The sequence below is a fragment of the Indicator indicator genome, chromosome 23 (assembly GCF_027791375.1).
Source record: "Indicator indicator isolate 239-I01 chromosome 23, UM_Iind_1.1, whole genome shotgun sequence".
In the NCBI taxonomy this organism is placed as follows: Eukaryota; Metazoa; Chordata; class Aves; order Piciformes; family Indicatoridae; genus Indicator; species Indicator indicator.
This window is the reverse complement of record NC_072032.1, coordinates 17,448,154-17,469,049: the sequence shown is the minus strand read 5'-3', so window position 1 is coordinate 17,469,049 and position 20,896 is coordinate 17,448,154. Positions and strand designations below refer to the sequence as shown.

The 20,896-nt window shown below is 41.2% G+C and overlaps 1 protein-coding gene across 8 annotated transcripts in view; it reads right to left on the bottom strand.

Moving 5' to 3' along the window:
- Positions 1-3,575: 3,575 nt before the first annotated feature.
- LDB2 (LIM domain binding 2) overlaps positions 3,576-20,896 on the bottom strand; it is a 208,474-nt gene continuing 191,153 nt past the window's right edge. For 2 of the 8 annotated variants that reach the window (XM_054391710.1, XM_054391714.1), the window contains 3 exons: positions 14,663-14,786; positions 13,391-13,542; positions 3,576-4,544 (listed from right to left, as the gene is read on the bottom strand). In XM_054391710.1, coding sequence (XP_054247685.1) covers positions 4,314-4,544; positions 13,391-13,542; positions 14,663-14,786 — 507 coding nt within the window. In that variant the 3' untranslated portion in view covers positions 3,576-4,313. Of the gene's footprint in view, positions 4,545-7,255; positions 7,399-13,390; positions 13,543-14,662; positions 14,787-20,896 lie in introns of all 8 variants that reach the window. The other 6 variants (XM_054391715.1, XM_054391717.1, XM_054391716.1 and 3 more) reach the window with 6 other exon arrangements.

Below are 20,896 nucleotides of genomic sequence, written 5' to 3'. Positions count from 1 at the left end.
AATCTTTCAGTCCTACACCATAAACCCAGCTGCTGGGGATACTTGTGCTCTGGGGCAGCTTTAATTTGGACATGCAATATATCACCCTAGGGCTGCTTGATCAGAGTTGCAGTCTCAGGAAATACTTTCAGGACTATTCAATTTCCATTAGCAGTTTCTCCAGGATGTATTAGGCACAGACTGGGTTTCCTTCAATATCAATCATACATGTTTTCTCTTTCATCCTGCCTTTGCTAAAATAGGATTTTTCATGGAGGCCATGAAATTGCAAAATTCACTCTGTTCTCATGGCTGTTCTATCATTTAGACTTCTTTCATGGTGTTTCATGGCAAAGGCTGGGCAAGAATCCTCCCTCCAGCATGATGTTAGACACCACAGCAATGCTCTGTATTTTGAGTTTCCACTCAGTAGCTTTCTTCCCCTTTACCCCCTTTACATTTCGAGACTAATTCTCCCTGGCAGCTCTCTGCATTTCTGCTCTGTTTGCCAAGGACAAAAGTTGCTTGCACTTACCAAATGTGTTGGAGTAGTACCTTCACCAGGTCAAAAAATAGTCACCTGCAACTTCTCATGGAGCTCTATGATGCTGCAAATATGCAGATGGTAGCTGTACCTCCTGAGGTCCCTTCCAAACTGAATTCCCCAACAATATTATTACCTACATACAGACCAATGTACAGATGATCAAACTTGAGAACACCTTTCTGAAAAGACTATAAAGTTGCTAAAACTGCTGATTTTTGCTTGTTGTGAAAAGGGAGAGAGAGGGAGCATTAAGAACAGAAATGTTCTCACGAGGGGCAGCTGGTGAGACCAGCTGGTGAAGGGTGTGAGTTGGAAGCTCCCTGAGATGTGGACTTTGCTGACCCAAGACTAAAAAGAATAACCAAATCTTACCAGTACCTATGATTCCTGCATATTCCAAGTCCTTGTAACAGCAATGAGCTTAGTTATTAGTGTTCTTGCTCAGTCACTTTACTAATTATACAATTCCGATTTCCTAACTAAACTCCTGGAATTTCCTCCCTCTGATTTGTGAGGGCACTTCTCAGGGCCACTGTTTCCCTCCATTTAGCTAAAACAAAACAGAGCTTTCTCTTTGAAAGTATTTCAGCATCATGAGATAAGTTTCCTTCCTCCTTTTAATAATTGCAGGGCTCCCCAGAGGAAAGTGTCAACAACACGATTTCCATCCAAGGTACAATGTCCCTGCTGCTGGTGGGATTAGATTGCAGTACAATTGTTGGTTTCAAGCTTTCATTCTTTGGGCACCAACCTCAGCCCTCACAGACCCGTTACTTCAACTCACCTGTGTTCTTAATTCACCTTTGCCACATCTCTGCATCAGATGGTCACAGAGCACACAAAAGCTGCAGTCTCATCTAACTGCAACCCCCCAACCAGTAAAATCCAGTTGTTGATGTCATTGCTGTACCTTAATTCTCCATCTGTAAGGGGTGTCCTTGAAGAGAGAGCACAAGCACATGGGAAGACATAGGATCACAGGCTTGGACTTGATGAGTTTACCATCTCACCTGAAACATGGCAAGGAAGGCTCATGCAGCAGCCCAGGGCATGGGGATGAAGGAAGCAGTAACGATGAGACTGTGGTCAGCTGCTCTGCATCTCACACCGCTTCCCTGAGCTGGCCCATTTGGACATTTTCTTTTTCTGAATAAATAAGTGAATAAATAAAATCAGCCAGCTCCATCAGTTAGTCACCCTAACCAGAACAGGGTGGAATGATAGCTTGTAGACAGGGTTTCTGAGGAGATATGGAGAAAGTGTCCTTTCAGATTAATTCAAGGACAGCACTCTAAGGAGCCTGTTACCCATTTTTCAAGTGTTCCTGTGTTTATTTACTGAAACAACAGGAGTAATACGACATCATAAATCTTTTAAAAATTGAAACACTAGTGGCAGTCTTGAAAGATTAATAATAAGGAACGCCTCTTAGAGCGTGCTCATGGAAATGTGGTATGATTAGTGTTTTTAAACATTAGAATTACAGTATATAATTGTAATGTTATAGCAGCAATATAGGAGCCAGTGATCCCTTAATGGAATACATTGTGAATTTAATTATTTACATGGGAAAATCAGGGCCGATATAGTCACTGAATGATAGACTTACCATTTCCTGCAAGTGTTACGAAGGAGCGGCGTTGCTGTCTATGCAGATACACTCAGTTCAGTTTCATTATTTTGTTGGTTTTAAATTCTACCCTACAGCTGATTTCCTTTGTGTCTTTTAGGCTGTTTTCTTGTGAGGCCTACCATAGGTGCCAAAATTCATCAAACAAGTATTTTGGTTGCAAGAGTATACTGCCCACAGCAGAGACTGAGGTTCATTCTTCAGTCAGGGAGAGAGCTGTCTCCCACTGAAGAACTCAGGGTGCTTTATCCTGTGTTTCCTCTGCAATGGTGATTTCAAAGCTGTTTGGCAGAATCACATCCAGCACAGGGCTGCTTAAAAAATAGGTATATACATTTGGGAGACACATTTCCCTAGAGTGGCTTCTGGGTACTCACAGGAAAAAACAGTTCTTCAGATGCCTTTATAATGTCAGCTAAAAGTACAGTTTCACTCAAGAGCAAAACATTACTCCCCTGCACAACAGGCAAGGTCATGTAGATTCAGTATTTCTATGTCTGTAATTTTCCTTGTAAGTATTTGCCACACACATGGGGCACTTGGCAGGGCTTCTCAGCTGCCTTGGGACACAGGTGTGTGCCCCTGTGCCTCCCAGCTCAGCCCAGGGGTCTTACACACCTGGCTGTACTCAGAGCAGCTGCCCCACTCCAGCCTTTCTGCTTGCTCCTGTAAGAAATTGATTTGATAGTGAAGAGAAGAAAGAAGGAGAATTTAAAAAATCCTCTCAGCCCTGGTTGAAGGACTAATTGTAAAACTATCAGACAGAATTCAGCAGAGTGGAAATTCCTGCTCTGATAAACCCCAGCCCTGGAAGGCAGAAGATGCAAAGTTCAGATGGAGGTGTGCTTGCTGGATGACCTGCACTCCCCAGTGCTTGGCTCTTGCTGACCTGTGGTGCACATCATTAATGTTATAAAAAGAGCATCTAACCAAATTGACCTGTAAGGATTCACACCTAAGCTACAGACTTCCCTTTTTTGCTGGTAAAGATTGTAATGCAGTGAAACACCAATTCCAGAAATTCCTGGTGCATGATCCTGCACACAGGCCTGGGCCTTTTTGCACACAAGGAGCTGTAGATGCACTGTGTAAGAGCACATTTGTTAACACAGTTTATTGGCACACTTATTGGCAAAGCATACATAAAATACAGTTGTATTATATAACACACTGACTCACTGTGTCTTTACATGATGAGCTTGAACATATTAAAATGTAAATGAAAAAATTAGTTTCTTTTATAAAGTTTCACATAAATACACCAGAATCCAAGAAAAGAAAAAAAGAAAAAAAAAACAACAAAAAATGTTTTGAGGGCTTTACAAAAATATTATACAAGAAATATACTATGAAAAGAAATAACAACAAAGCCAACTCAGATACAATAATAAAAACACAAAAGTTTTTAGATTTATTAAGCTGCCCACAAAGTTAATAGATTACATGGCTTTAAAATATCTGGATCGACAGCAATTTTACAAAGCATAAACTCTCATAGGACTGGGTGTCTTTTTCCACATAAAAATATTTCTCATGTCTTTGATGAAAAAAAGACATTTCTTGTTTCAGCATTTTTATTAAAGGATGGCAAGAGTATCTACTGGCATCAGCTAAACGTAAATTAAAAATGCTGGATCCTTTAAATGATTAATCGGTGAAAGGAAAGTCAAAGAAAGAACAAAACTTACTTTAAATTACTTTTTCTTAAAAGCTGATTTCCTCTGAAACAAGAAATTTCAGGTGCAAGTTGAAAAGCAGAAAATATGTTACAGTTGTAGAAAGTTCTACATAGTGATGTTAATGAGATCCTGAGCACTGATGACTTGCTAAAGTATGGCCATTGTTCGATGAGGATAAAAACAACCCCTTCCAATAAAATGCACTGTCAGGAATGTGCCATGAGATGCCCTTTAATTTGCAGTTATTTTAACTGAGGTCAGTGCCAGTATCACCTTGAATCTGAACGCTTCCAAGAAATGTATATGGAAGCTTATACAAGAGTTTTCCCTAATTAAAAAACACATGAGATACCTTTAGTTTAGAAACAGATATTGTATCCATTTAAAGGTGTGGAGGGTTAATTTTATTTTAAGAATGTGTGAAACAGTAATTAATAACCCACTACATACATTGCAGTGGCTACTGCTGCAGAATAACCTATTGGGAAGCTTGTGGTGTGGGGTTTTCAGATTTAGTCTCCTGGTTAGCAGGAGGTTTGCTGTTCCATGGGCTGTTATTTCCCAGTGCAGGTGAACTGTTGAAATCTTCATCATCATCCATGCCATTTGCTGCATCGTACTGTGTGTTCTCTAATCTAGTGATAAGCCTTTCGTCTTCATCCCCAAATTCGCCTCCCATCAGAGTTGGTTCTCCTACCACCATCACATCCTGTGAACAGCACCCAATATTTGTTATATGGAAACCTTGAGAGAGAAAAAATCAACTTAAAAAATTGTTAGAGAACTTACATCTCTTAACTTTTTGATATTTGAACAGCAGAGTTGAAAGTTCCTGCATAGTAGGAACCAGGAGACAGGCTTACACTTTATGTCTAATGCAAAGGAAAATCTGTAACACATCTCTCTAGCTGCATGCTCATGGCTCTGGATCTCAGAAACCCCAGAACTGAGAAGCAGGTAGACTGAAAAATGCCTACAACTGTAAGCAAATAAGCAGGCTATGAAACTGCCTTCAATCCTGCTCGAAGTACTCAGCCTTTATCCAGTAATTCTTTCCTGAGCCATTTTATTTGGAAAGGCATCAGGGTGCATCTCTGCTGGGCCTTGGCAACGGGTGTGTTTTAGAAGCAGTACAAAAGAAACCACATTTGTTATCCTCAGACTCCCCAAACGTGGAGCACAGCACTCTAATGAAGATGGTAACTCTCTTACCCATAGCCAGCCAAGCCCTTTTGCACATCCAATATACTTGACATTCTGCTACTTAATTATGGTAATTCATTTAGGTAAAGTTTTCGATAAAAACAATGTTCACACTGATTTGACAATTTGCATAGCTAATTAAGTCATTAGCAAAAACCTGCTGATTGCCAACAAGCCCTGAATTTACCATCTGTTATTTCATGGTGCCTGTCACCTAACTCCATGTAGGCAACCCTGCCACCAATCTGTGCAGTAAGAGGACCAATCTGTCCAGCTGGTACCGTAAAAGGAAAATGAAGAGTGCTAATTATAATTACACTGATGAAGCTAGTAGTCATCAAAAACTGAGGCATGCAAGAAAGCAAGTATTCATCTAGTCACTGCTTTAAGTACAAATTGTCCTTCCATGAAAACAAGTAAACCGCCTACTGTACTCCCGTGCATCACACGCTTGCTGCAGAAAACCTAACCAGCATGGGTTAGAAAGGTGCAAACTTGAGACTGGAAAGCAAAGGTGCAAAGCCAGAGAGCTCGCTTGTTCTCTCTGCTAGGCAGAGAATCAGGCTGCTGTGCTACCTGCTAAAGAAATGTGTGTGATGCATCTTTTCATGCAGCTCAGGTGGCAGGGCATCAGCTAGCATCTGGGTGAAGTGCAGTAATTCCAGATGTCTAGCTTTGTACCTGCTGATTTAACAAGCCCTTCCAAGAGTTCCAGCCAACAACAGATTCAATATTTAAAGGATCTGTTTCCCCTTATGAATGTAAAAGCATTTGTAAACAGCAAATGGAAGACAAATGTTTGCATTCGATAAGGTTTTGTTTTAATCAGATACGTACTTCCTTCACCACCAAACAATATGAATTATTGCCTGAAAGTATTTACACTGTTCCTTGATGTCCCTCAGCAGAGGCTGACATGCTACAGAGGAATGTTTAGATCACATTCTCAGCCTGTGCTATGTGAAAAATTTGTGAGTAGACGAAAATTGTTATGTGATTTCTCCTGTATGTTGTCTATGTTTTGTTACTCCATATAGCCATAAAATCTTTAGTTAAATAAAACTCACACACAGCTTTGTGATATCAAAGTCTAAAACACAGAGGTGTTTATGACCTAAAGAGTATCCTAGCTTATTTCATCCCTATAAACAACAGACAGTGTGTGGCGTGCACTGCTGAACCATACCTGACCCTACTGTACTGCAAGAGCATTAATGACAAGAGAGACCTGTCAGAGGACAGCAAGTTGGGTTTGAGCGTGCAGTGTGATATGGCAGGCAAAAAGGACCACAGGGGCTGAAATACAGAACCACAGACTGAGGTGGCCAATACTTCCTCTTACTTAAGACCCTTGAGGAGGGACCCCTAGTTCTCCCTGTTGCCATACCAGCAAGAGGTTGGCAACTTGGATGAGACTTAGAGAAGCACATCAAAAATAACTGTGGGGCTAGACTAGCTGGCTGGGGAGGCCATGTGGAAGAATTAAATGTGCATTGCATCCACCAAATGATTGGGAAGGGTAAATATGCTTATCAGCTGCAAGTGTTGAAGAGGATTGCTTCAGGCCAATCTGATGAGACATAAACTAGGGTACTAAGATGATATTAAGCAAACAAAAATATAACCCCCACTGCTAAGACAAATATTCCTGTTACTGAGAACCACAGACGGGATTAATGACCCCACTGGAACAGTGCTGGCTTTGCTGCTCAGGTCATCTAACACTGGGCTGGGAAATGCCTCAGCCTGTGATAGGAAACATTCGTGCATTAGTGGGGATACGCTCAATGACCTTGTAAGTATTTCCATCTCTAATTTCCCAGATTCTTTGCAAATATTATTCCTTTAATATAGTGACACCCACTGAGAGGACAGTTTGCACTTACATTTCTCTCCATGATATTGAGTTTCTATCACTCTGGGAATTAAACTACAATTAGATTGAGGTTAGTGGAGTTTTCCCTCATTCTATTTAAAAGATAAATATCACATCATTAGTTACAGGACATTTATAAATAAATAAATAAATAAATAAATAAATAAATAAATATTCTTGACAATCCTGCCGCTTATGTCACGCAAAAATAGTTTCTCAAGGAAGCACACATGCTGGCTCCTCCCCAGAGAGGATTCTGCCCTCAGACTGAAAGCTGAAGACCCCACCGAGTGCACCCCATTGAACCTCCACTCACTAGTTCCCGTGCAATGACCACCAACCTCTGAGGAGGACTGGAAGTGACTCCTTTTAGAGCCCCTCAATGCTTCTCCTTAAATTGGCCAGTGGGGGTCACTGCTGTTGAATGACACAAGGCTCCATCCCTCCCAGGGTTGAGGCTGCAGCTCTGGAGTGCTCCTAGCTCCTGCTCATGGAGTGAGAAGCAGAATCCAAGAATTAAACCCTAGTCTCTTGCACGGCAGCACACACTGCTATGGCCTAGTTATGGTAGCACATATTTGACTAGATTAGTTTAAAAAAGATTTAGACTGTAGTCACTCAATCTTACTAATTTACTCTGTGATTAGAAACAACATTTTTGGTCAAGGAATGTCTCATGATAGTAAAATATGGTTGCAGTGAAGCACTGTAAATAAAGCAGTGGATGTTTTACAATATGTGATATAAATGTATTACTCATATAACCACAAAAGCAGCTTTCATGTATATCATATCTTTCATCCTGCAATAGCCCTAATTGCCATCCAAACTTAAATTGATGCATATAAACTATACACAAAGTTCACTTCATACACAGCTCAAATGCAAGCACTTCTGTTTAACAGACCAGTTATTTCTCAGACTTTAGCTTCAAAGTTTAGCTCTGCTATGTCCAGTTACATAACTAAACTTTCAGCTTGGGATTTTAAAGAACAATGCTATGGCCAAACAATATCCTACTGAAGTCTGGAGGTAAAAATGTGTGGTGGGCCATGTAAAATTCCCCATCCCTCTGCCTGCCATCTTTGCTGCTGTTAGCATGTAGCCCTGCTCAGTGTATTACAGCGATTAGCTCTTAGCTTAGGTGTCACAGTTCCCAGAAGTAGACAAACAGTGCTTCACAAGCCTGAGGTCCTTAAAACCGCCTGGAACTATCAAGTATATTGTTCAAGCAAGCCTCATACTCCAAGGACTGAAAGTTGCACTAGTTTTAGCAGCCAGCACACCTCTGAGTGCTAAGTCAAAAGAAGAAGGGTTTCTCCTCCTGCCTGCCTTTGTTCTTAGTGACTTGTGTTAGCAGTGGTTATTTTAAGAATTGACTTCTCTTTTTGGCACAAATATTATTAATGACCAAGAGCCCCATTGCTGCCCACACCCATAACGGTCACTGCTTCCAAGACATAAACAGTAGAGTGACATTGGTGTTGAAATGATCTCTAGAGACAGAACTGACATTCACAGTAAACACTTTCTAGAGGAAAATGGTTATCTTTCATATCTCATCATAGTCCTCTCTGTTAACTTGAAATTCTGGTCTACCCTGGAATATTTTTCCTAAAGCACAACAACTGGAAACTGATTTGTTCACTCTCACCTCACTGCACCTCTGAGATTCTGAATTGCACAGCTTTGAGACATGGGATAATTTCTGACACTCATCTTCTGAACCTGGAGCTGTAACTCTGGTACTACAACATCCATTACAAACCACCTAAACTTAACCCCTGTTTCTGAAACACACAAAAGAGCGTGGGGCTCCCTCCACAGTAGCAGATTTATTTATGGATTTGGCTTTTGAGGAGCTTACAGAGAGTTACAAAGAGAAAGAGACATTACTGAGGTATGTAACTCACTTAAGAGTACAAAGAGGCTCTAATTAAGACTCTGGATGCAGCAAAGAACATTTGATTTACTTAGTGGCATGTCGTGATGCTTTATTCTTTCCATCACAAGTGATATTTCACTGGGTTCATGGTTACAATGTTACACTCAATGGGATCTTCATTAGTAAATGAAAGCAAAATCCACCTATTAATTTCTATGGTTATGACTGGGAGCAGTCTACAGCAAGGGTTCGTGGAGTTTGTGTGAGTTGTGCATTGTCAAACTTCCAAATTCAAATAGATGAAAATGGATCAAGGTACACTGCTTTTATTAAGCTTAACAGAAAGTGATATTTAAGTGATAATGGCTGTACAAGCCACTGTTCTAAGTAAGAGAGCCTGGGCTTGCAAGGAAGTTTCACTTGAAAGAAGAAGAATAAGGGAAATGCAAAGGAATACAATTTCAGCCAGTAGAGGACTGAAAACTGAGTGAAGACTTGGGAAAACACTGCACGTAGCTTCAGATATTAGAGGAAATCTGTCCTGTGCAAGTGATAAAGCAATGGCACACCCAAATTGGATAACTAATGTCTTTGAAATGATAGGAAGGCTATCATTAAAAAGGCAGTTTTCTATGAATCTTGTGGAAGGAGTCTTGCTCTTTGTTTGGAGCTAAAGGAAATTCATAATTCCAGTTCCTGCACCATGGGTTAAGGTTTATTCCAAAGAACAGATCTGACTGAGAGCAGGAACAAATCCAGGAACAGTTCAAATGCCTGGCATCTGCTGAGACCAAGGCAGTGAGGTGGACTACAGTTTCTGGGTCCCTGTTCCGTCAGCTTGTGGGCAGTGCTGAGTCTACACCAACGAGAGCCTGAGAGAAGAAAACTTCTGGTGAGAAAAATGGTTTTGTATTTGTGCTGCTGGAGTGACTTCAGTGGCACTTGGTTCTACTTTCGATCCACTACAGTGTGCTGCCTCAGCACCTAGAGCACTCAGGACAAAAGCATCACTGGGCAAGTATTAGGTATTCAACCTAGGTATGAGTTGTGCAGTGCAATCATGCAGCACAGAGGCCAACTGCGTTTGTTTTAAGAACATAAGACACACATGACAAATACAGAATATGTAGAAAAGGTGCTGAAGAGTCATATTTGCAAGGGCTGCTGAAGGTCTGCAATCAGCAGCATGAGAACTAACAGAATCACAGAAACCACTGTTCTCCCCACCATCAGAAGGGAAAATGAGTGCAGTAGAATGCAAACGACTGCCCAAAGGGCTAAATTCTGTATTTCATTTAGCAGGGTTGAGAAAGTTTATAAAAGTAGTTAGAAATACAAGGACAGACTTGAGACTGATACTTCTCAGATTATTGATGGGAGGGAAGATGCATAACACTCATGGGCAGAGACTTTTAAGAGGCTGTTGAAGACTGTGTTATCAGAGATGAATCAGCATGTGTTGGCACAGTCAAAGTGCTAACAAATTTAAGGCAACACAAAGGGCACAAATTGCACTGACTGATTAGGGTTCAGCAGCTGAACTTTGGGTGTAGTACCAAACTGATCCATGTATGGAAACATAACCACACATTTCAGTTTCTGGGCTTGACTCTCTATTGTCAGCACTGTCCCTGCTTGATCAGAAAATAATGCAGGTAGAGGAAATGGCACAACCTCCTATTGCTGAGCAATGTGTTTGTGACAAGTACTGTTCCACCTCATTGATCAAGGGTCGCTTACGCCATGTATTTGTCTGAAGACCTGGAAGGGGCTATGGGGAAAGTGACAAACCTCTCTGAAGTTTTAAGCTTTGGCATAGCTGACAGCACTCCAGCTACTTTCTGGTCACTGTCCTGAACATGGAACTTTTACCTCTCCAGATACGAAGTTAATAGTGCAAGTAAGAAATGTGGATGAGCTCTATGGTAAATTCACACATGTGCCAGAGTGCAGACAGCATTACTGTAGGAGCAGAACTGAATAGCTACTAATGGCCTAAACCAAGAAACCTTACACAGAATAGGCACTAAGGAAACATTCTCCAACTAGGATTAACTTACTATCAAAGAGAAAACAACACAGAGGTATAAATGTGACAGGAAATTAGATTAGATTCTATTAGTATGGTGGAGAGACTGTCTTTGCTAGCTGGGAAGAAATCACTAGAGCAAGCTGGAGTACATGACTTCATATGAACTCAGGTCTATTAAGGATATAAGCTCATTGTTTGGGTTCTCCTGTGAGGGGGAAAAGTGGAACTGAAACTACCTGTGGTTATGTGAGTTATCTAGACAGAATTCCAGCAGTGGTTTCATTCCTCTTCTCTAATAACAAGGAGGGAAATGCTTTTAACACTGAAAATTAATAATTTCAGTAATTTTATTCTGCTGAGCAGGAAAGTGCCATTTTCGGAAAGCTCTCTGGCCAAACCAAAACTTTTAGTTGAAAACTGTTAAATTGTGTTTGAGCATATCTTGTCTTCTATCATAAGTAATAATATCAATCAAAAATTAACTACTCAATAATACATTTTAGGGTAAAGTTAAGAGAAGGAACCAGAAAGCAAGTCACTGCTACCTGAAGCTAACTTCAGAAAGCAGTGGCATGCCTGGGTAAGGCCCACTTCAAAGAACGTATGATTTTGATGAAATGTGGCAACCTCTCTTTTTTTAACTGAAAAGTGTTGAGTGGCTTTATACCAAAATATCCTACTGCTAAAATTATTTGGAGCTCTGTCTACTCTGCAGAGTGGCCCAATCATCAATCCCAACTGCTTTGCTGTCTTTGCTGTGGGGAAGATGAGAAGAGCTGTTAGTATGATAAATCAAACAGCTACTTCCACTTTGCAGAGGGCAAGGAGAAGCATCCTAAAAATGGAACCTGATCCTCCACGAAAAGAGTTTAGACCATCTTGCTAATGTAGAAAGAAGGGAATATTGAAAAATATTGACTATGAGCATCCTTAAAGTCCAGGAAGATTAAAAAAATCCATCTCTCATACTATGATACACTTCACCAGTGTGTCTGAGATGCTTAACTATCATCTGTTTCAGAAAGAGCAGCCTTGACTTCTTCATGTGTTAGGAGTAGCCTTTCAGTACCTGAAGCCAGCGTGAATACCAGTGGGAGTGACAGGTAGCTATCAGAGGGCTCAATTACACTCAAACATACAAGTGCACATGGCTACCACTGAAGCCAACAAAAGTTGTCTCTTTAGGGACAAGCAAGCTGAAGAGAGGCAGAAGGTCAGATTCTGGTCCTGCTGAACTGAACTCAGGGCAGGGAGCAGCTGAGATAAAGTGATTTTACTGTCTGCTACACTTGGAGACAGCAGGCAAGTAGCTGGTTGCTCAGTTTTGCACCTAATTGCTGGTTTTTTTTCTTAAATATGATTGCATACTGATCCAAGGGGTTTGTGGACAGTCAGTGGGGCAGAGCGGTCCCTGGCACCAGGGGATCAGGTAGCTGGCCTTCCAACTGCTTTGTGCTGCCAGAAAAACCCAGAGATATCTATATTAGGGAAAGAATCTGACTCCAGGGATGCAAGCCACGTGAAAATTTTAATATGACAAAGAGAAAATATGAGTTTAATGTACCGAAGCCCAAAGTTTCTGCTAGCTAGTGGACTGCTGAGTAAGTTGCCAAACAAAAATCTTAATTTAATTTCACTGGTGTTAGTCTACTCCTCCTTTTTTGTCTGGGTATTCAAGCTTCCTAGGAAGTGCCTGCTTTGTGCTAACAAAAGGCCTGTATCCTTTGTCAAGCTTCAGAGGAGACCTAGCCCTTTCCTATGTGCTCATCAGAAATCCAGTAAAAACCTCTGCGTGTTATTCCCACTTTACAGTTCCTACAATCTCAGATTAATTTCCCTAGCTTTAAAATGCATAAGCTGTCCTCTTACTGACCGAGGCACACTTTGTCACAGTTTGCAGTCTGGTTGCCCCTGCATTGTGATGAAGGTAAGAAATGTGACAGTATTAAAGTACTGGTACAGTTCTGGAGACAGTTCTGGGGTGTTCCTATGTAGCTAGGATGCTAACAGTTACAGCTAGCAGGGTTGATAAACTGAGACCCATATGCTGGGGATCTACCCTCTTCAAGCCGAGTGGTGGGAAAAGGAGAACCTCTATAGGCAAACTAATTCACAACCTGTTCCACTAAAGCATCCGAACCTGGCATCCATCAGAGGTGAGGTGCTAACAGAGAGAGAGCAGTGCTCTGAGCAGTTACAGCTGTCCTGCTCCTCACTTAGCACCTGGCAGGTGGAAGTCAGCAAGACTGATGCTGTCTCTAAAACAATGAGTCCCAGTCTAAGTCCCACCTGCAGTGGAAGGACTCCCACTGACAAGAAGGGAACTGGCCCAGGCCTTCAAAAAATCACATCTAGTCCTCAGCACATCCCTAAGGGTCGTTGATTAAAGCTGGACTGCAGAATGGCTTCTTCACATCTCTCTCCTAATTCCTCAGCTTCCACAGCACACTGTGCAAGATTGCCTTTTGCTTGTGATAATTTAGGCTCAAGAATGCACCTTCTTTACAACATAAGGAGAGAATTAAAGCAACTCAGGCCTACAATGAAAGTGAGACTTACAGGTACCTGACTTGATAGACTCAGGTTTGCAGCAGCTGACTTTTTCTTGCTGTTGGTACTGTTTGCATTGTTCCCAGCACTGCTGTTGGAAGTGCTGCTGGTGGAGTTTTTCCTTTTTCTCCGCTTGGTTGTCGGCTGTCTTGTGGGTTCTGCTGCAATGAAATGGTAAGAAGGAAAGCAAATGGCAGATACTGGTAAGTGTGTACTAAAATGATTCACAAGCAGAGGTGCCGAAATAGTTTTTAATTGATTTTTATATTTCTATGCTTACTACTAGTAGTATTAGATTTAACACACAAACCAAAGAGTAATATTTGGGACCCAAACAATGAAATCTGCTTCCAATTTTGTACAAAGGACTAATGAAGCTTATTTTCACAGCATTACCTATAAATATATTTGAAGGCATTTTACTAATGGGAGTGTCAAGCTATGCAGGTATCACCTGATGCAAACAGAGGCAAGGGCTAAAGGTAGCTTTCTACCATACTGCTGCCATCGATGCAGCATACAAGCAACTCCCATTTGAGCTCCTTCTGCCTCTGATGTGGGCTTCACCTTTAACACTGCCGCTCCTCAGAGCACACATTAGAGCATGCTGAATGCCATTGCTCTGTGAGTCTTCCAAACTCAGACTGAATCAGGAAAATTACATAACTTCGCTTAAACTGGCAAAGAGCAGAGGGGCAATTGTACTTCTCAAGATCTGGCCTGGGTGCCCATGTGAATATATACATCTGATACATATATATACGCACACATGTGTATATATATATATATATATATACACACACACACACACACAATTCTGGTGTATCTCAGATATACAAATCTTTAATAATCTGAAAAAAGAGAGAATTATTATGTTAAGGTGTAAGAGGAAGGAGATTAGGTCCAGGCCTGTAAATAACATTATATTAGTCTCAAAGACAATTAATTATGAGTTGCAGCTGTAATTTCAGAGTCACAGCAGGAAGCTGAATTATACAAACGATGAATTCTAACAGAGCCAGTAGGCTTTTTGCATTCCATCTACATATATTTTTGCACTAACTTACATCCTAGTCATAGTGAAACCATCTGAATGTGCACGTCTATAAATCACTTGGGTCAGACTGAAATAATAAAGCACCAGAATAATTTTCAGGCTTACTTTTGGAACAGTGCTAATTCTTATTACTTTCCTTTGTAAGTAAATTTGCAGCAAATTTTCTCATTGTTCCTACATTAAGCTAGCTACCAAACAAGCAAAATATTGGAAATGAAACATACCTGGTGGGGCCACCATTCTCTGCCATTTTTGAAACAAGCAAGTCTTCAAGCAGTCTCGAGGACTTAGATTGTATGTTTTATGTCTTGACATCAGTTCCTGCATTGGCTCCAGTATTACACACAACTGAAAGAAAAAGAACAGAATAATTTCTCAAAGCAAAGACTCAGATCAGTATTTACATAGCTGGCAAGTATATCTTGACTTCCACCCCCCACCCCCCCGCCTTGTTATCAGAGTACGCCTTGTACAGCTCAGTAATCTGCACTGGGATTGCAGGATCAAAACTGAACTGAGAAAACCTTTGGTCATTGTGTCCAATATTAAGTATTTTTTTAAAAATCAGATAAACTTCAGCTCTGGTCTTCCAGACTACAGAGATTTCAGAAGAGCAGAAAATTTTCATGCTTGATTGCCAAAGCTGTAAGGCTGAATTAATAAATAATAAAATGCCCACAGCAGGTTATCATTCCCATACTCAAAATGTACACACAGTGATCTTCCTGACCTGCTGCAGTCCACAATGAAGACTTCTCGTAAATGAAGGTTTTAAACATTTTATCTTGTTGTTGCATGCGGAATAATTCAAACAATTTTGTTCTTCCTCGTTATGAGGACTGCGTTCTCTTCCCATCACATGAATGAGATGTTGAAGAAACAAGAGAAGCTTGAATGCTCTGCTATGCTGAAGCTTTTCTTCGAATAGGCTTATATAGTTTCTCTGTTCACTTAGTAATTAAAATCACTGCTCACTGCATTTTGCTCCTGTTAGCACAGCAGATATAGCACAAAGATCACAGTAAGATGGTTTTTCTTCCCTTCTGTTTGTCACCATGGAACCAGCATGTCAAGGGAGGTGATTCTCCCCCTCTACTCAGCTCTGGTGAGACCCCACCTGGAGTACTGTGTCCAGCTCTGGAGCCCCTATTACAAGAGGGATATGGACATGCTGGAACGTGTCCAGAGGAGGGCCACCAGGATGATCAGAGAGCTGGAGCACCTCTCCTATGAGGAGAGACTGAAAGAGTTGGGGCTGTTCAGTCTGGAGAAGAGAAGGCTCTGAGATGATCTTACTGTGGCCTACAAGAAAGCTGGGGAGGGACTTTTTAGGATATCAGGTAGTGATAGGACTAGGGGGAATGGAATAAAGCTGAAAGTGGGGACATTCAGACTGGACATGAGGAAGAAGTTCTTCACCATGAGAGTGATGAGAGCCTGGAATGGGTTGTCCAGGGAGGTGGTTGAGGTCCCATCCCTGGAGGTGTTTAAGGCCAGGCTGGATGAGGCTCTGGCAAGCCTGATCTAGTGTGAGGTGTCCCTGCCCATGGCAGGGGGGTTGGAACTAGATGATCCTTGTGGTCCTTTCCAACCCTGACTGATTCTATGATTCTACGATTCATTTCCAGTCAGTTAAACCTTATGCAAAGCCACAGAAGACTACAGAACTGCACACATGTAATGAGGGCTTAGTCTCATTTGCAGGATCCTTATTTTTTTGCCATCCTACATGAGAAAAAAATAAATAATTCCAGGTTGACCTTACATGGTAGGGCTGCCACATAGGAGGACAAGGTTCCTTACTTGCTACCTGGGCACATTTGATAAGGAAATAGCTCAAACAGAATAAACACGGAGCTACACGCTGCTTAAGTCACTGTTCAAAGAACTGCATTTAGAAGCAATTGAAGGTGGTTGGGTTTTTTTTTTTTTTTTTTACACCAAGAGATGTAAGGCAACAAGTTGGTCAAGTTATTGGAAGTTAGAACAGCAACGGCAGAAAGGCATAACCTCAGTCTTGATTTGAGTTACTTAAATTTAGCAAGTCTTGTTGAAGGGACATCTTGGATTTACTTCAGCAAGTTATATTTTCCTTCCATACTTTTATAAATATGTAAGAAATGAGACAAATTCCTCTTTCTGGGCTGCAGAGCTCCCATTCTCCCCATGTACACCCCACTCTCATTCCTATAAATGGACATGCAAAATATGCAGGGAAATAGCTGGAAGGTAGCTGTCATGAGGACTGAGAAATTAATTCAGCATTTAAATACTATCCTGTATTGGCACTACCATTGGTAAGCCTTTCATTAACAGCAGTTAAAACAGAGATAACATAAAGCAGCAGGGAGAATGAAGAGCTTCAGTATGAGGAATTATTTTTTTCCAACTACAGATATTGAGTCTGCAGTTGCCTCATTGACATTTTTCTTATATAGAATTTTCACATATATTTTTGTAGATAAATATCTGCAAGGCAATATAGAGAGAGCCGCTATAAGACTGTGTACTTTGGGCTCAGATATTCTTCTAGTTCAATATTCTACCAAAAACTAAGTGCATCAGGTTCTAACGTATGTGCAGGATCCAGTTTATGCTTTGGAAGAGGTGTTGTATTTTGAGATCTTATTCAATTTATTCTGAAACCTGCAGGCACTTGCTCAGGTTTGTGTGTGTGAGAGAAAGGGAGAGAGAGAGAGAGAGATTCATGATTATAACTGACACCATTGTTTTGGTTCTCAAAGGTCCAAGCTTCTGGCAGGACTGCCTAAATGTTCTCATTATGAGCAGAGAGCAACTGGTATGAAGAAGATAGCTGTGTTAATTTTCAACTAGTTGAGCACTACACTCACATAGCTCTGCTGCTGCTGGGACTAAAGGTATGTAAATATACATATAGGGTCTCCCAAGATTTCCTTAGGGACACTTTATTCATGACACATTTACTCCTCTGTATATATTTATTTCTTCTTTATCATCTGGGAAAGATGTTTCCTATTGTGCAGTAACCATAATGCATGCGGAGGGGAACTAAGCATTCCCTGATGCCTGTAGATATCTTGACTGCTAATCCTGACTATAATCTCCTTCACTTCACACAAATGAAAATGGAGTATGAACCCCAAATGCATCAATGCCTGACTAATTTCACCCACATGAACTCAAAATGACAAGTACTGAGGCCTTGACACTGGGACATGTGATGGTCTCACCTTCTGGATGTTTGGGAGCTGTACATACTCACCCAGATTCCTCTTCTAGCTTTGGAGAATTCACAACCACTTTATCCCTCTAAAATCTGCATATGGTAAGCTCAGCTTTGGAGGCCTGAGTAACAGGAGGGCATTACACTACACAATGACAAGTCCATTTAAAATGCATCTGGTATTTTCAGTGACCTTTGAGACCTGCTTGTAATCTAAAGCAATTCTAAACCGAAGACCTGAAAGAGGAAAAGATCAGGGTCCATTTTTCTTAAGTTTGAGGAATCTACCAGTGACAATCAGGAGCTTGGTACTGCAAAGAGCAATCTGAGGACAAGAGGCATCTCAGAGCTAGGTTGGCCAAAATCACCTGCTGACTGTAACTGCCAGTGAGCAGGGTAACTGGCAGGCTGGTTTAACTGCAGAATTTTGCAAAATGCCTTCTTAAAACAAAGCTAACCAAATGTTTTATATACTCCGACATCCACTGGCATACTGAAGAAGCCTGAGGCTTAGACTGCCTATTCCCCACAGATCACCTAATCTCATTCTATAAGACTCCTTTTCAGAACATCTATTTTTATGTTTTCTCAAGCCTTGGATAATATTAAAATGTATAAGACTACTGTAGTACTATAAGAATAATATTTGGAACACAAACAAAACTGATCTCTTCCACAATCATTTTCTGCACAGCTCAGAATCAGTTACCCAGGAAAACAGCCTAAAGACTGCAGTGCAGTGATGATTTGATCACAGAAAATCTCTACATTCCTAGGGACTCAGAAGCATTAAGGGCAATCCTTGACAAGACACAGTCAGACATCTCCGAGCTCCATGTTCAGGCAGCACAAAAGGTGGGACTCGTTTGCTCACACATGATGCCTAGTGCCAGCTGAAATGTCCTAGGTTATCCTGGGTCTGATTGCTCTTGCTGTCCCAGGACACAAGGCTCCACGCAGACATATCAGGCACTAGAAGGTGTCATTAGTGTGTAGGTTAACTGAATGAAACCCAACATTACAAGAAAAAAATTTTTCTTTAGTTTTTAAAAACATACTTGGAAGCACAAGTATCATACCAGCTATATACTTTCCCTCCACAGTACTAAAACATACTGAAAAAACCCCACATGGTGCTTACATGGCTCTTACCCAGTAACAATTAGTTTATTAGAATTAATTTCCAGTCATGCTTTCTTATTTGAATTCATCACAGTGATGTCTGACCGTTAGTGCAGAACCACTGCTGTTTCACAGTGGATAGCTGTGAGCTGGATCTAGTGCTAGAGATGAACACAGAGCTTTACAGCGAGAGAAGTCTTTGGCATGAGAAGTTTACATTTATGGGTGCCTGGTACACACTGGGACACATGCACACATTTTGGGACTGTATAGAGCATCACTGATTTTGCTAGAGTTCCATATGGATCCTATGCACAATTAATCAATTACAAGGCTTGGATCCAACCTGAGAAAATGGTAATGTTATACCCTTACGGCTCAGGAAGTGAAAGTAGGGAACATAGTAAAGCACATTTATTTTGTTAGTAAAACACATCTGGAAGGATTCGATTTATTTTTTAATGAGTTTTTTTTTTTAGAGGAGAAATCCAGTATTTATAGGTTTCAAAACCCAGCATGTTTTAAGAAGGGAGTTATATGAGGAGATACTGGAAGCACAGCAGACAGGAGTTAGAGGGTTTTCAGAATACAGATCTACACAGTAATTTCCTGCAATACTTCAGTTATCCGCAGAGCCAAAATCGGCCTCCCTAGGTAAGGGGTCAGGTTCCACCCTGAAATCACTCCAGTCACACCAAGCATGGTTTTAGCCCCGTGATTTTTTGTTTTAGCACTGGCCTTTCTGCTCTGAGAATAGCCCTGCCTTCTGATAGCAGTGAAGATGAACAGAGAGACAAATGGGAAAGCTCTCTTTTAGCTTAGTTGTGCATACCATAAGCTTACGTACGCTACTGCTGGTCGAATTAGCCACTGCCCTCTGCAGTGAAACCTCTCGGAATTTCTAACGCTTCCAGCAGTGGAGGTTTGTGGCGTGGTCGGTGCAGACGCCGCGGTCCTGCCGGCTCTGAGCTGCAGGTGGCAGAGCTGGCCCAGCTAACAGCCTTCCCCTGCTGACATCCTGGGAGCACAAAGAACTGCAGCCTTGCAGGCTCTCAATACCTTTTGCATTTTAAAGAGAATTCAGTGGGACTCAGTCTTGCAATACTTAATACTGACTTCCCCAGCCAGTTTCTTTAAAGCAGGAAACATATCTGGCCAGTAAAAGTCAACTAAAAGAAGCCAGTTTTGAGAACTGTATCTACCCATGGTTACCAGTTTGGTCTGTATAAGCGAAAGTTTCACTAACCAAATTTAAAAATTGGAATTATTTAAAATTTCCACGGAGACAATACTTCAAATGCTAGTGTATAATGTAAGTACCTCCATAGTGGGAGGTCTATGGCAGGAGGGTTGGAAGCAGACGTCTTTAAGGTCCTTTCCAATCCAAAGCACTCTATGATTCTATCATAACATCAATTTTTCTGAATGAAACCAGCAAGGAACCTGTCAGCAATGAGAGTGATCCCTGAAGTCTTACTGCAATTTAGTTTTAACTCTTTGATGCTTGAAATTTCTCTGGTTTCATGCGTGTGTTAATCACTTGAAAACTATAGGAACTGTGGCATAGCCTGAGCTCACGCTGATTTACAGCCCTTCCTAAGAGTGACAGAAAAACCCACCTGAATAGGAGAATTAGACACTGTCTAATGTTCAGGTAGGTTATTGACAGTGAAGGTATACCTGTAATGCACTGTGCAGCCTTGAAGGACTTCAGAGCTTTCTTTTAGACCTCATTTTTTATCCTCCACAAAGATTTTGGACTATAAACTAACAAACCCGACCAGAATGACATTTTATTTCTGTGCTGAAATGCAGTCTTTGCTCTGCATGCCATATATGTGCTCTAGAGAGAATGGCCCCAGTTGGTGCTGCCAGTGAAATTCTGTCTCAAACACATTTCCTTGTGAGAGGTCCCACTGGCTGCAGTGGGACAGCACTGCTGAAAAGAACTGAGATGTTTCTGCACACTCTTTTGTGGACATTCACAGATGTATCCTTCCAGAGGCCCAAGATACGCTACTGATACATCTGTGATGAGGAAGGAGACACATAGTGGATATTTTTTCATCTTCTGCTTTAAAACAGTTATACCTGAAAGTCAGGCTGCCAAGAGCAGTGTCAATGCCCTGTA